A 15982-nucleotide genomic window follows, 5' to 3' on the forward strand; every position below is an offset into this window, starting at 1 on the left:
CACAGTCTACGTTTTTGCCTCTTCTGCATCAGAAGGTGCCACCAACACCCCTTGCTTTTAATCCGGGCAGATTCGTGATTAACTCGCGATCTGCAGACCGCCAGTGTTATTCTCTGGGACCTCTGAATTCGGCTTCTGCTTTGTCAGGTGGGCTGCAAGCCCTGTCACAATGAATAATGTCCACAAGACAGCCATGCTGTGAGGAGGGTCACACAGAGAGTTGCCGTCCTCCATGTTACAGGACAGGGGAAAACCATCTTTCCTGGCTTCTGTCCCAATGCCTAGGCCATTCGTGAGCATTACTGTTTAAACTGGAGTTTAGGGGTTTCTAGTACAACAATTATGCCTGTGGCGTTAATATGCTCCAGCAAACACAAAGGGCAAGATCAGTGAATTTTTGGGGGGAGGGGAGTGTTTTTCTGTGTAGTCTTAGCTGTCTTGGAACTCGCTCTGTAGACCAGGCTGGCCTCCAACTCACAGAGATCCGCCTGCCTCTGCCTCCCGAGTGCTGGGATTAAAGATGTGTGTGTACCACCATCACCCTGCTACTCAAGGACAATTTTATTAGAATTTAAAAGAAAAATTCCAGAGCAGGCCAACTGTAAATCTTGGCAGCTGCCTGGAGGAGGAGGATGGCAGAGAAAGGAGAAGGGATCACATCATTTAAGCTGGTGTGGGGATCAGACACAGGGCGGGAGGGAGCTTTCGATGAAGAACATGGAAGTTATATGCTGGGGAGGAAGCCCAAGTGCTATGGAAAACAAGTTTAGAAAAAAGAGAAAAGCCGGGCATGGTAGCACACGCTATAGTTGCAGTAATTGGGAGGCAGAGGCAGGCCGATCTCTGTGGGTTTGAGGCCAGCCTGGTCTACAGAGCGAGTTTCGAGAAAGACAGGAGCCGGGCGGTGGTGGCGCACGCCTTTAATCCCAGCACTCGGGAGGCAGAGGCAGGCGGATCTCTGTGAGTTCGAGGCCAGCCTGGTCTACAAGAGCTAGTGCCAGCCGGGCGGTGGTGGCGCACGCCTTTAATCCCAGCACTTGGGAGGCAGAGGCAGGCGGATCTCTGTGAGTTCGAGACCAGCCTGGTCTACAAGAGCTAGTTCCAGGACAGGCTCCAAAACCACAGAGAAACCCTGTCTCGAAAAACCAAAAAAAAAAAAAAAAATAAAAATAAAAAAAAAAAAAAGAGCTAGTGCCAGGACAAAGGCTACGGAGAAACCCTGTCTCGAAAAATCCAACAAAAAAAAAATAAATAAATAAAAAGAGAAAGACAGGAATATAGAGAGAGACCAAAAGAAGAAGGAGGAAGAGGAGGAGATGATGATGATGAAGAAGAAGAAGAAGAAGAAGAAGAAGAAGAAGAAGAAGAAGAAGAAGAAGAAGAAGAAGAAGAAGAAGGAGAAGAAGGAGAAAGAGAAGTTGTCTGTTGTCTGGGTGTGGCTCTGCAGCTGTATAACCTGGCAGGGATTTATATGTCGATAGATCTTAGGGAGAGCTTGAAAAGGCATGGAAACGTGAAACGTGGAGGAAGTCCTTCCTGTTTAGACAGGAGGAAAAGGCTGGGCACGTGTGGGTAACTTCTCCTGGGAAGACATGAACAAACCACCTCCGATCAGACAGCAATGACCAAACAAAGTTACAATCCCACCCAAGTCTGACTTGGAAGACAAAGGAGTTTATTGGGTTTACTTCCAAAGCACAGATGAAGAGTCACTGACAGGAACGTGGGCGACCCCCAAACAGCTGCATCACTGAAAAGTCCCGCTCGTCATGGATCATGAGCTCATGGAAGCTTTGCGGTGGAGTCCCCCGCTGTACATTCTCTATTCTGTTCCAAGACATGCAGCCTGGCACAGGGAGTAGGAAGGGGTGATGGCTGGGATCCCAGGCGAGGTCCCTGTGACCTCACCACCCTCCTACTAGGGAAAGTCAACCTCTCCATTAAGGGACATCTTCCTGTCACTGGATTGTTTTGTTCAGCCCGTTGCCATGGCTACCAGTCCAAGGTAATCTGTACTCCTAGGTGGTGACGGACGCGTTACGCCCTGAGGAAAAGACCGTAGCCCAGAGTCACTGGCGTGGAAGGTCTTTCAAGAGAGAAGCTGGGTTGAAAGCAAAGTGAGTTAGAATTTCAGCCACTGAAGATCTGGGAGAGGAGACTTCCAGGCTGGAGGAAAGTACAAAGGTCCTGGGGCAGGAATCAACTTGGTGTTTTATAACCAAAACTAGTGTGACTGGTGGAGGAGCGGAAGGAGCAGTGGGGGCCTGGGGAGAGGAATGTGGAGAGGCAAGCTGTTCTGGTCCTACAGGCTTCCGAGAGAGAGCTTAGATTCCAGACCTGGTAACCTGGGTAGCCAGGGCAGGGTATCGGGAGGAGTGGCTTTGGGGTGTGTGTTTATGGGTGTGCGTTGAACCCAGAGTCTTGCACATGCTAAGCAAGTACTTTACCACCAAGCCATATGTCTAGATTTTTTTTTTCTCTCTTTTTTTTTTTTTTTTTTGGAGACAAGGTCCCATGTTATCTTGGCTGATCTGGAACTCACTCTATAGACCAGGCCGACCTCCAACTCTCAGACTTTCAGAGATCTTCCTGACTCTGCTTCCTTAGTGCTACTATTAAAGAAGGGATCCACCAAACTTTACTTTTGGCTTTTTTTTTTTTTTTGAGACAGCATTTCTCAGTGTAGCCCCCAGCTGTCCTCGAACTTACTCTGTAAACCAGGCTTACCTGAACTCACAGAGATCTGCCTACCTATGCTTCCCGACTGCTGGGATTAAAGGCGTGCAGTCATGTGTACACACACCACAAATAATAAAAATAAACCAATTTTTTACTATCGTGTATGCATGATGTGTGTGGATGGGTGAGGAAGGATGCCACGTCCTGTGTGTGGCGGTCCAAGGATAACTGTACATTCTCGGCTTTCCACCCTCACCTAGATTCTGGGACGGGACTCAGGCTGCCAAGCTTACGCCATAGGCGCCTTTATCAGCAGAGTTATCGTGCCTGCCCAGGCTCTTAATATTTTACTTTGATAGAGTCTCAAACTCGGGAGGCAGAGATGGATGGCAGCCGGAGGCAGCGGACGAATTCCAGACACAGGCAAGGACAGAGAGCATCAAGGAGGGACCTGGCGCCCTCCCGGGTGAGCCCCAGAACCGGCATCCGTTTGGAATCCGGGAGGGAGGCTCCGCGCAAGAGCTGGCTGGGACGGCGCGTCCTGGCGCCCGGCGTCTGCTCGCGGAGCCAGCCCTGGCAGCACGCCTGCCGGGCGTTTCCTGGCAACCAGCCACCGCCTGAACGTTCCGAACCCAGAAGCCCGCGACGTCACCGTCACCTTGGCGACGGCCGTGGGAGCCCGCCCCGCCGGCTCCGGGGGCGGGGTCTGGGCTCGGCGCGCGTGGAGAGGGGCGGAGCCTGGGCAGGTGCGGAGGCAGGTGCGGTTGCAGGTGTGAGCGAGCCGAGGCGGGGCCTCCTGCACTCGCCGCTTAGCCACTGTGCTCACTGGGCGCCACAGTTCGGGGTGCTCTGCAGCGACGCCTCCCCGACCACCCAAACTCAGCCTGCCCTTGCCGACTGACCTTGTTTTCCACACACAGTTTTTGTCTCGTGTAAAATGACCTAATCTGCTTGTATATTTATTTGTCTTCTCTGTCAGTCCTTGTGAGGTCAAGGGTAAATTCTGCCTTGTTCATTGCTATTTTTAGCATCCTGAACAGATCCTGGCACGAGGCGCTATTGAATGCCAGTAGCGTGAATCCACCACAGATTGACTCAATCGTTTCGTTCATTTGAGTGCTCATTTGACTAGTAACCAAGATGAACAACACTGGGCACACGCCCCCTGCAGGTGAGAAAGGAGATACTTTTTAAAAAATTCCAGAAGGTTACCGAGACGACAAAGCCTACAATTCCAAGACTTCAGAGGTTGGGGTAAAACCAAGGGCTCAGGGTCATCTTCAGCCACAGCGCAAATGTGAGGCCAGTCAGTTTTGTTTTTCGACAGGGTTTCTCTGTAGCTTTGGATCCTATCCTGGAACTAGCTCTTATAGACCAGGCTGGCCTCGAACTCACAGAGATTCACCTGCCTCTGCCTCCCGGAGTGTTGGAATTAAAGGCACGCCACCGCCGAGCAAGGCCATTCGGTTTTAAACTAGACTCTCAAAAACAAATAAAAAGCAAGGCTGCTGGGTCAGGTGGTACACACGGTCATTCTGGGGGGAGGGCAGAATTACAGCACAGGTGAGTAGAAAAACAAAACAAAATCTCCCCTAAATTGCAGTACTAAGAATGAATGCCAAGCAGAGGCTTAGCTTCAATTACTATTAATTACTATTAATTCAGTTGTCACATAGTAGGTACCACAACGGTGCCCATTTTACAGATGAGGATATTGAAAACACTGCCAATACCATGCTGTTTGTATTAAATGATTCTATAGTACAGCGTGAAATCAGTAAGTTCCTTCATGTGTTAAGCTGCTGGACCCGGTGACCAAGTGAGAGCCAATGGCAGGTTAGGAGAGAGACTAAGTGGGGGCCTGAGACGGGAATTCCTGGCACAGTCATTTTATTTTGTTGTGGTATTGAGGATTGATGTCCTGAGACCTTGTTCCTGTCAGGTCAACGAGGCACTGCTGAGCTCTATCCCCACACCCACACCTTTTTTTTTTCTTATTTTAGGCAGGGTCTCACTATGTAGCCCTGGCTAGCTCAAAATTGGCTGTGTAGATCAGACTGGCCTACGCACAGAGATCTGCTGCCTCTAGCCCCTTAGTGCTGGGATTAAAGGGATGCACCACCATATCCGGCTCCCACACCCTTTGTTTTGAGACAGTCTGATGTAGCCCAGGCTGGCCTCAGACTTGCCAGTTGCCAAAGATGACCTTGAACTTCTGATTCCCCCTCCCCCTCCCGAGAACTGAGATTCACTCTGAGTCCTGTTCTCTCAGATGGCTCTTCCTCATGGAGGCCCACACTTGTCACCTCTCTGGGCTATTCTTTGTCATGGTCACATTGCCATGACTTATGACTCATGTCTCCTGAGTGGAAAGACAGCTCAGTTAGGCTCATCACCCTCTGCCTGATGTCATCTTTCTTGTTTCTCCTTCTCCTCATGCAAAGCCGGTTTCCCAGACAGTTTCCCAGAAGCAGCACCCCGGTGAATCTTGCTGTCATCCTGGCCACCAACACTGCACCTGGCAGAGAAGGTTCAGTGGCTTTTAAAAGAGGGGGAAAGGTTTTCACCGAATCATTGCATTTTCCAGTCAGGATATGATTGCTCCCTTCCCAAGAGCACTTCCCCGCTTGGCACACGGTACCGCTGTGTGCCAAGAGCACAGGTGAATGAGAGAGGGCTGAGCAATTCTGGGCATGGGAGTTCTAGCCTGAGTGTTTCTACCTCCCTTCCCTGGTTGTATGGAGTTTCTTTCCCATTCTGGGCCAGGATTTTAAGATTTTTTTCCTAGAATAACATCCAAGAACATCACGGGGAGGTAGAGATAAAGGGGGCAGTAGCATGTGGATCTGCGGTGTGTGCATATCTGTGGTATACGTGTGTGTGTGTGTGTGTGAGAGAGAGAGGGGGGGGGTACGTGTTGGCAGTCTCTGTGTGTCTGCCTGTGATGTGCATATGTGGGTTTTTGCAGGGTGTGGATATGAGTGTGTTTTTTATGGAGTGTCGGTGACCATGGAGTTCCCTTTGAGCCTTGTGCTACCTGGAGGCTGCCCCGCCCCCACCCCCAGGCAGGGATAATGGAGTGTGGTGGACAGGTATGCAAGCAGGGATCACAGAACAGGGGAGTGGGTGGGGCCTTTCTGTTCCCCGCCCCACACTGTGGAGAAATACTGGCTCTCCAGTGTCAGTACTGCTAATGTTAGAACAGACACCTGATGATCATGACTGTTCCCCGTGGGGACGATGACTCACAGTCTGTTACACACAGAGTAGAGAATCACCTTTGGGTTTATTTTGGAGTCATTTTTTTCCCGTTTGGGGTACAAAGTGGGGGTGATGGGAGTAGGAAGGACAGCGTATTTAGCTTCTAGGAACACGGTTGACTGCTAGCTCTTTCTGTGTGAACTTTGGACCGCTGGTGATAAAGAGGCAGGCTTCCAGGTTTTTCTGGAGCCTTCTGTCCAATCTCTAACAGAGACCAATGCCGCGTCCAGTCCAGTCAGCCCTGGTCCTCACCAGAAATTAAGACAGATTCCATAATAAAAGAAATAAAGACTGACGATGGGGGGGCACAGTGGAGGGGCGTCTCTCCATTGCTAGACAATGAGGTGCAGACTCACAGGTGCGTGGGCAAGCTGGGCTAGTGTGGGGAGCTTGTGCACATCTTCCATCCTCCACAGGCATCTAGAGGCCCTGTCCATCCATCCAGCATTACTCTGTGGCGGGCTCCTTTACTTTCCTTGTCTCTTTTTCAAGAATTGGACCTGGCATGGCAAACAGCCCTCCTCGGCTCTCTGGAGAGCTCCATTCTTCTTGATCCTTGCTCCACACATGTGCTGGACTCAGTCCTAGAGCTCTGGGGGAGGGACCAGGGTGGGTGGGAGACAGAGGGGCTCACTGGGCAGTTGGCTGGATGTGGCTGCAGGGAACCCATGCTATCTCGGCTTCTGTCACATCCCTGTTGAACCTGGAGGGGCTGTGTAGGAACTGCCTCAGCAAGGGAGCAGTGTGGAGCCGGAGCTGTGGGCTGGGGTCCACCAGGGGCTCTGCCTGATGGGTGATGGTGGTGGAGGAAGTGAGGACTGTATTCCCAAACTGGTCCATCTCCTCATACTGCTCAGTCACTGTTCTTGTGGTTCCGTAGGACTTGGAGCTAGCTGGCCCAGTCTGCAATTCCAAGACATTCTTTTGCTGCCCTGTGGGCACAGAGCCCTTGATAACCATCCCGGGCTGGTCCAGGATATCTCTCTGGTAGAACAGAGCTTGGCCTGTGTCCTGAGCTAGGTGTGTACTTTTCCCTGAGATACAATGACTTCCCTGAGGGCTAGAAGCTTCCAGAAGTTTCTCTGTAGCTGATTGGATAGAACTGAAAGTTGGGGAGGAGGAGCCCCTGCAGGAAGGTGACACTTGGTGGAGACCAGACTCTTCTCTGGGCGTCTTCAGCCTCCTGGAGGGAAGGGCAGTCAGTGCTGCCTGACCTCTGGCCTCTGTGTGATTTAAGATCTTGGCTTGACCTTGCTCCTGGGGATGGCTCTCAACCTTGCCTTGATTTTTGACTACAGTTGGATCTTTGACCTGACTTGAGCCCATAGGTCTCTCTCTGCTGCTGGTGGAGACCCTGGCCTTGTGCATGCTAGGGTCTTCTGGCGTTCGCTGTGGATAGCTTCTTGTGTGAGCCTCAGACTGGAGGCTAGACATGGAGCTAAGAGCCTTGTGTACAGCTTCTTCAATGCCCTGCAGCCTGGCTAGGGTCTGTTCCTTCAGCTGGGCGACCTCTGCACTCACCCGAGTCAACTCCCCAAAGGCCTGCTCCACAGACACCTCAGTCTTGTGGGGTGCAGTGGGAACCTGACGGGTATCCCCTCCCAGTTGGGATACACCCTCAAAGAGCTTCCGCAGGGCCTGCACATCCACACTGTGGGTTGCTTCCTTCTCCAGGGCTTGCACTTGGGTTAGGAGGCCCTGGAGCTCTTGATGATTGCCTTGTGTAGTCTCTGGGCTCTCAGGGGTCCCCTGCTTGGAACAGTCTGTGGACTGCTCTTTTGGGGAGCTAAGGTCCTTTTGTGGTGGGGTGACATCATTGTTGAGAGTGTTTGCCTCCAGGGACTCAGGGATCTGGGTGCTGCTGGGTACCTGACCCCTGCTTGGCCTGGAAGCCATAATGCTGAGAAATTGCTGATGTTTGGCTGGGGTCTGTCCCTTGGAGCATTCGGCTGCAGGTAGGCATTCTGGCTCTGCTGTTCTGGGAACTTTGGCTGTGTCAGGCTCACCTGGCTTGCACTCTCGTCCTGCTTCTGAGACGCTGGAAGAGGCTGCTGAGGGCTTGGGTGGCCTCTGAGGCGGGTGGACTTGGCTTAGATGTGCAGGTTTGGGAGGCACTGGGGGTTTCTTTCTTGGAGAGATGGTGCATTCCGGTTTGGAGCTTTTTGTCTCTGACCCCTCAGGGGTTTTCTGGCCAGCAGGTCTGTTGTAAATGTGAAGAAGGGGGTCCTGCAGGGGCTTGGAGGCCTGCTGGATGGAGTTCACATGCTGGTGGCCTTGAGCTGGGTGGTGAGGTTCTGTCACAGCAGCTGAGAGAGCGGGAGGGGGAGGAAGAGAGGCATTATGGGAGGCCAGGCTGGCACCTGCTGCCCCGGGTTTAGATGTCAAAGTGTGATGAGTTAGAGGGACAGTCTTTAGGGCGGTGTCAGCTGCTTGGAGGCCCTCGGGCCGGATTTGGGCCATCACCTTCCCCAGAGGTTCCCAGGCCCTTTGCGTATGTCCCCCAGGCTCATGATACCCTAACCTGGGGTTCTGACCTGGTTCTGCCTGGGCTGGGCCTGGACTGTGGGTGTAGAGTGCACTCTCCCCGCCCCTTGGCTGTGGCTCTTTTTCAGAAAGCTGGACAGCCCCAGGTGGGTCAGAGGTCCGCACAGGGTGAGCAGTATAGATACCATTCTGTATGGTCACCCGCCCCCTAGGCAGCCCTTTGGGGACTACTTTGCTGTCCCCACGGACCTTTCTGGGGACTGCTGGGATCCTGGCGTCACTTCTGGCCATAGGCCCAATGTTTCCTTGGGTCACCGTGGTGGCGGGAGTCGATGCTTGCAGAACATCTTGATTAGGCATGGAGGTGACCGCGGGGTCCAAGCCCCGTGGATGTCTGTTCAGAACTTGCTGGTGCAGGTTTTGGGCCTCTGCAGTTGCCATCCGCAGGTTTTGCATGGCTTCCTGGAGATCTGGGGTCCCAGACCCTAGAGGGGAAGCTGCGGTTCCTTCTGGCCCTCCTAAGGCTGCTTTTACTGTCTGCCCAGCTGGGCTGGTATCTGCTTGCTTTCTTGCTTCCTGCAACGGGGCCTGAGCTGCCACTTTTCCAACTGCTCGAGGTGGAGGTGTGCAGGGTGCGGCCCCTGAAACTCTCCGATGTCCCATCTCCATGGTGGAGTCTAATGGGGCAACCTGTATGATGCCCTCAGCCGGGGTAAACCTCTGGGACTCCTCCCTGCCTGGTGTAGAACTTGGGTCTGTTGGTGGCTCCCACCGCAGACTGTGAAGGCCCGTCAGGTCTCCTTTGTCTATGCAGCTGGCCAGCAGCTGCACACTACTCCTTTCGGGGGCCCTGCTGGTTAGTTGGGGCTGGAGGGAGTAAGCGGTCAGTGCCACTAGGCCCTGCCCCGTCTCTTGCATCACCAGCCCCGTCTTTGCCACAGAGACTCCAAGGCCACAAGCCAGCAGCTGTTGGAGCTCAGGGTCCATGTCTTCAATATTCCCAGTGTCACCTGGCCCTGGAAGCTTGAGTGGATGGAGCTGGAGCTGGCCAGCCATGTCCTCCTGAACCAGCAGCCCCTGCTGGTCCACATCCGCCCTGCGCAGCACTTGGCGTAAGATCCTGGGGAGCTCACCGCAGACCAGCTCCTCCTTCCGTATGTAGGGGCACCCCTGCCCTGGGCTTGGGAGTACATACCTGGCGAGGCAGAGCTCCCCTGGCCCCCGGGCTTCCATGAGGATGCCTCCATGGTGCAGGACGCCGGGAGTGGCGTGCAGAGTCCGAAGGGTTCTCTCAGTCGCTGTCTCCTGCCTCTCTGGGGTCCCACAATCTGCAGAGCCTTTAGGCTGTTCTTCCTGGAGGTTGTCTCCTCTGAGGCTCTCAGCTGCCAGGGAGCCCATGGGGCAGTTCTCAAACAGCCAGGTGAATTTGTGCACAGAGCCTGTGGGGATGGACTCAGGGCTTCTCCTGGCCTCCTGTGTCTCCATCTTGCCGGCCTCCAGTGCCTGGAAAACCTCTTTTTGCCTTGATACCTGCCCTGAAGGAATCTCCACCCGGCTGCTGTACCTTACAGGCCTTCTGCCATAGGGTTGGCCTGATGCCTGCAGAGATTCAGTCTCAAAGACGTGTCTGTCTGTCTGCCTGTCTCTAGCCCGGACCTGGCTGGTTTGCAGGTGCTGCTCCCCAGAGCCTTCTCCCTGGTTCAGAGATTGGGTCCCAAACATCCAGGTGCACGACTGTGCCTCGGCCTTGCTCCTGGGGTCTGTGACCTCAGATTCTTGCTTCTCTGCCAGCTCGCTCATGGGGTAGGTCTCAAACAGCCAGCGGATGGTCTGCACATCGCCTTTTTGGGGGAGCTCAGAAGGGGTTTCCAGACCCTCCCCATCCTCCTCCTGTCGTTCCTGTTGCTCTTGTTGGTGGATCATCTCCAGTGGCTGTGTCTCAAAGAGCCACCGCCTGGTGCCGACATCTCCAGCCACCTCATCCTGTCGAGTGATGCCTCGTACGACATCAATGGTGCTGGGGCTTCGGCCCAGCTGGTCTAGGGGCTGCGTCTCGAACATCCACTTGTAGCCCTGTACATCACCTCTGACTACCTGCTCTCTGCTGACGGAAGTTAGGGTGTGGAGTTGTCCCCTGCTGTCCTGCATGGCATAGATGGGGGAATCTGTGCCCTGTTTGGCAGAATCAGCTGCTTGTGCTCGGTTTATATGTCCACAGGCTAAAGGCTCACCCTGACTGATGCTGTCTAGGGGAAGGGTCTCAAAAAGATTCTTGAAGGTTTTCACGTCCCCCTTCAACCCATCACTCTGGGGGGCACCCTGAGACAGAGGCAATGCTGAAGTGCCATCACTAGACAGACAGGAGGTCGATAGCCCCTCACCCTTCTGGTGACCCACCCGTTGTAGATGGCCCACTTGGACCTGGTCTCTAAGAGCATCCAGGGGTTTGGTCTCAAACAGCCAGAGTGTAGAGCGAACATCACCAGGGATCACCTCCTCCTTGGGTGGAGCCTCTGCCCCAGCGTCTCCTTCCCCCTTCAGAGTATCCAGGGCACAGGTCTCAAAGAGACGTCGCTGCTGCTGAACATCTGGACCAGGAGGGATGAGATCTGGAGATGGCTGGAAGTCCTTCTCATCCACCAAGATTTCACGGATGGCATCCAGAGGCTGAGTCTCAAAGATCCAACGAGTCGCACTGACATCGGGCAGGGCTCCCTCCTCAAGGGAGATCCCCCGAATCACCCGCACCTGGCTGGGATCCTGGTTGAAGGCATCCAGAGGTCGGGTCTCAAAGAGCCAGCGAGCTGACCTCACTGCATTGCTTTGAATCTCCTCTCGACAGGCAGCCTTGACTTCATGGATGGCGCCCTCTGCGTCCTGGATGGCACACAGAGGTTCCGTCTGAAACAGCTTCACTGTCTTCTTCACGTCACCCTTCAGCTCCTGAATCTCTGAGCGCAGCTCCAAGGGGCTCCGTTCCTGGATAGAGGGGTGGGACCCGAGCCGGTCCAGAGGACGCGTCTCAAAGAGCTTTCTGGTACCCTGTACGTCTCCACTGGCTGCAGGCTCCTTCGGGGTGGCCTCTGCCGCCTCCTCCCTGACTGTCAGTGCATCCAGTGGCTTGGTCTCAAACAGCTGTCTGGCAGCTTGAACATCGCCTCCAGATGGCCGGGACCCAGCTGGCTCCTGCTCTGGGGTGCTGGCAAAGGAACCTTCCTCAAACTTCCGAGAGGTGGCCTGAACGTTGCCACCTGACACAGGTTCCTTGGCGGCTGGTCTCTCGTGGTCACCAATGGCATCCAGTCGCCAGTTCTCAAAGATCCAGCGCATGCATTGAACATCGCCCTCGGTGGGCTCCTCTGAGCCCAGCACCTCGGCCAGGTCCTCGGCCACAGCTTCCTCGAGGTTCTTTCGAAGCTCAGGGTGGATGTGCTTGTAGAGACGGCGGAGCTCGCTGGCTTGCCGCTGTTGCTGGAACCTGGAGAAGGATTCCTTGGGTGGTGGTGGCGGCAGACCCTCCAGGGCTGGGGGAGGAGGGAGGGAGAGGTCCTCTTTTCCGGTCCTCATTTGGACGGTTGGTGCAGGAGCCAACTGTGTCTGGGCATGAGCCATCTTTCTGGAAAAAGGGGGAATGGGTGAGTGGAGTGAGGACCAGTTCCTGGGATGAATGGCAGGAGAAAGGCCGAGGGACAGTGTGGAGCCCACTAAGGGGCTCCTCCCACATCTCTAGCTAGCCAACCTGAGGCTCACTCTGTCACTTGCCTGGCTGGTGTATCCATCCATCACCGTGAGCCCCTGCTTCCCAGTCTCATCTGGGTTGCTGGGATCAGGTAGGACACAGATGGCCCTGTGGGCCACTGGAGGGATCTGGATCTCCAGTGGGAAAACTGGATAAGTCATCTACATCTCTCTCTGTCAAAATCATTTATCCCTGGGAGACTCACAAGTGGGCGCTCCTATATTAGAAGAAGCCTAAATGAAGACTCATTTCCTATGGGGGTGAAATTCCCTCTCTGAACACCAGAGGGCGGAATTAGCACGTTGACCAGAAACCTTTCCCCAACTTCCACTTCTTGGCTCTCAGCTCACTCCAACTTTTCCTAGGCCCCTGGGTCCACAGCCCTTGCTGGTGAAACAGAGGACCAAGGAGGAGAAACTACTCATGTTTATGCAGAGCCAACATTTGAATTCTAGGTCAGGGTTTTTCTTTTTTATAGACAGGGTCTCAAGTAGCCCTGCCAGGCCTCAAACTTGCTGCACAGCTGAGGATGACCTTGAACTTCCAATCCTCCCGCTGTCACCTTCCAAGCACTGCAATTACTGGAATGCGCCACCACTCTAGGCGCTGGGTATTGGCCCCAGGGCTTCGTGCACGCACGGGCAAGCATTCTGCCAATGGATCCACATCCCCAGTAGGGAACTAATGGTATCTTATGTCCTTTTCTCCCCACAACTCTTTGCCTTTAAGGATAAGAAACATCATGCCCAGAGTGAGATCCTGTAGAATGAGCTGTGGGCAGTGCTGAATTGGAAGAATAGACCTTACCGAGGGCCTCACTCCCAAGAAATAAGGGGACTGGTATGTGGGGCTCTTTTATTGGCCATGGGGCCCCTCTAGTCCTCAACAGGCAACCCTAAGAGACTTGGGGGGGGTGACTATCCAGGGTCTGTGTGTGGTAGAAGATTGTGGGATTAAGATCACTTCTGCCAAAACAGCTCTGGACATGGGAGCGCTATCCCTGGCTCACAGAGAGCCCTTCCCGGGTTGTACACATGCAAGCATATTTCAGAGTCTCTAGGGCAGGGCCTCCAGCCAGAATCTGGATCCTGACCCCTCCCGTGCCCCAACCAGCTTCCACCAAGGCTGGCGTACCTCTCCCCCACTCTCCTCACTCCTCAGTGACCTCACACCCCTCCAGTCATCTTCTGGTCTGTTTCATGTATGTCCAGTCTGTCCTGTGACAGGTGTTATGACAGTCCCCAGAGGCCATTAGGGAAAGAATGTGGACTATGTGCTGCCCTGACCCCCTGCCCCGCCCTGCACTTGGCACTAAATATAGCTGAGGTCCATGCCTCAGCCAGACACCATGGCTCTCAGAGGGAGGTTCCAGCTCGGCCAGGGAGACCTGGTGTGCCCATGTCCCATGTCATCTCCTTGCATACTTTGTACTCCTAGGAGACTCTGCCTTCTGCTTCCTGTGAAGTTTCAAGGTATCTGGCCTAGAGGCCAAACTGGAGGATCCCCACCACTCAGAGATCTGAGTGTGTGGGATGAAGGAGGAATACCAGTGACCAACAAGAGACACGATATCCTCCTGACCTCCTATCCCAGAGGGAGAAGAGGGTGGGCTGCCTGCCTCAGTCCCTTCCTGGCCTGTCCACAATGGGTATCAGAGCCCTGAGGAGGTGAGGTATGACACTTCCTGCCTGTCCCCCAAGCAAAACCTCTGGGTGGTCCCTCTTGTCTCTGAGATCTGATAAGGAGACCACACACAAATCCATGCTATAGCTGATCACCATGAGGGTGGCCCTAGCTGACATCCTATACTGATCACCAGCCACACCCAACCCCAATTCCCAGGAACCCCCAGTATCCTTGCTAGGGTCACAGAGGCCAAAGAGGTCAGACTGAAGGGTCCTAAGAGGCCTGTCATTAGGGAAACAGAGCCCAGCAAGGGGCAGGAGCTGTCCATGGAGGCTCCGTGAGGGGTGGGAAAGACGGAGGCGAGTTTCCTGGCTCCTGGCCATCCTATCTCCACTCTTGCCTGGCCTGAGACTCCTACGGACATGTTTGGGGCCAATTTCAGGAAATAGTAAGTTTCATAAACTGTCTGTGCATAGGTCTCCTACGCTGAGACAGTTACTCAGAACCACCCACTATTTGGGACCACCACCTCCACCCCGTATGCCCCTTTGGCACCAGCCCACTCTGGATGTTTACCCTGGGTAGTTCCAGACCTGAACTTCCATGCTGAGCTCCCCTACACTTGCTTTGGGGGTTTTCCCACAGGGCAAGACTATGGCCTACGACAATGTTGTCGTACCCAGGCTGCCTCACAAGAGACGTTGCTCACAGGCTAGCCTGGGCACGAAATCGCTGGGGTCATATATGCCAAGATTGTCACCAACAATACTGGGCACTGGGCTCTCCCTAGGCCATGTTCTGGCTTTCTTGCTATTCCTGGTCTCTTACCTTCCCAGCTTTCCTCTGTCTCTGGACTGGGCTCAGGCCCTGAAGCGATAGTAGTTCCATATCTGCAATTTTATTTATTTATTTATTTAGAGACAGGCTCTCGTCTAGTCCAGGGTAGTCTCAACCTCTGTAAGTGACTGAGGATGACCTTGAACTTCAGACCCTCCTGCCTCTGCCCCCAAGACAGATGAAAGTACTTCACCAACTAAGCTATATCCCAGGCCTAGAGCTGCATTTTAAAAATCAAAACTCCAGGGCCAGCAAGATGAGTTGGTGTCAAGGTACCTCCTGCTATTCTGAGGACCCGAGTTCCATTCCTGGGACCCACACACGGTAAAACAGAGAAACAATGTGCTCTGATGGCCAGCCACACCTTCACCACAGCACACAGACCCACTCACATATACACAAACAAAAATGTAACTTAAAAAAAATCTGAACTCCAGGTGATCATTTGAAACTCTGGATTATGCTAGATCAGAGAGAACCTGCTTCTTGGGCTAGCCTGTGGTAACCACAACAGCTGTTGAACACATACAAGCACTTGCTACCTTCTAGAGAAAAATCTTGCTGGATTTTCTCTCTTGGCGCCTGCCCTATACACCTGTGCCCACACGCCTCTCAACATCCTCCCGCTAGGCTCACTCCTGACACCTAGGCTGCACGATCCAGGGGGCCACAGCCTAGAGAGCTGGGGTGAGGGTACTCACCGAGGGTCTGGCCTGGAGTCGGGAGCTTTTGGGTGTCTAGAAGGTGCAGCCTTGGAGTCTGTAGTCCTGGCGTTCTAGGGCCTTACTCAGTTCTGTTCTGTTCCTGGGTCCCACGCCTTCTCTCCACCTTGGCTCTGGGTCTCTGTTCTCTGCCAGCCAGGCAGCTGCCTTTATCTGGCTGGCTGGGGGTGGGTGGGTGGGGGCAGGGAGAGGCTATGTTCGGAGTATTAAGTGGTCCAGTTATTTTTAGGGCTTGTGGAAGTCAGTTTTCCATCCTGGGTAATCAGTTACAAGGCGTTTGGACTGAGGAGGGGTAGGGTGGAGGGGGAGTTCCATTCATGCCCAGTCGGGGTGCCCCGAGGATGGGGTGGGTGACTCAGTCAGGGATGGAGACTTCCAGACTATTTTGAGGGGATGAATAAGGGGGACACTTGACATTGGGTTTCCCTGTTCTCTCATCCTGTATGCTCTTCTCTATGCTATTGTTGCCACTGTGCCCAGAGCCTGGTGGCTCCCTAAAGACAGGACCAGGCTCTTCACCATCCACCTCTACCAGAGATATCTTTGAGCAAAAGGTCCAGGTCTTCATCTCTGATTCTCTCTGTGTAGAGAGAAAGCTGGGCTGGCTCCTGTCTGTTCTCGCCCTAGCTCCACA

The 15982-nt window shown here is 53.9% G+C and overlaps 1 protein-coding gene across 2 annotated transcripts; it reads right to left on the reverse strand.

Moving 5' to 3' along the window:
- Window positions 1-5960: 5960 nt before the first annotated feature.
- Xirp1 (xin actin binding repeat containing 1) lies at window positions 5961-15459 on the reverse strand. 2 transcript variants are annotated; one of them, XM_057768918.1, is made up of 3 exons: window positions 15328-15459; window positions 8674-12040; window positions 8180-8246 (listed from the first exon to the last, which is right to left on the reverse strand). In XM_057768918.1, exons 2-3 carry the CDS (start codon window positions 12034-12036, stop codon window positions 8238-8240), a joined length of 3372 nt encoding a protein of 1123 aa, XP_057624901.1. In that variant the 5' UTR covers window positions 12037-12040; window positions 15328-15459; the 3' UTR covers window positions 8180-8237. The 2 variants fall into 2 exon arrangements, with proteins under 2 accessions (XP_057624900.1, XP_057624901.1); XM_057768917.1 differs by having other exon boundaries at window positions 5961-12040.
- Between the last annotated feature and the right edge of the window lie 523 nt (window positions 15460-15982).

This window comes from Chionomys nivalis, chromosome 4 (assembly GCF_950005125.1).
Source record: "Chionomys nivalis chromosome 4, mChiNiv1.1, whole genome shotgun sequence".
Taxonomy (NCBI): Eukaryota; Metazoa; Chordata; class Mammalia; order Rodentia; family Cricetidae; genus Chionomys; species Chionomys nivalis.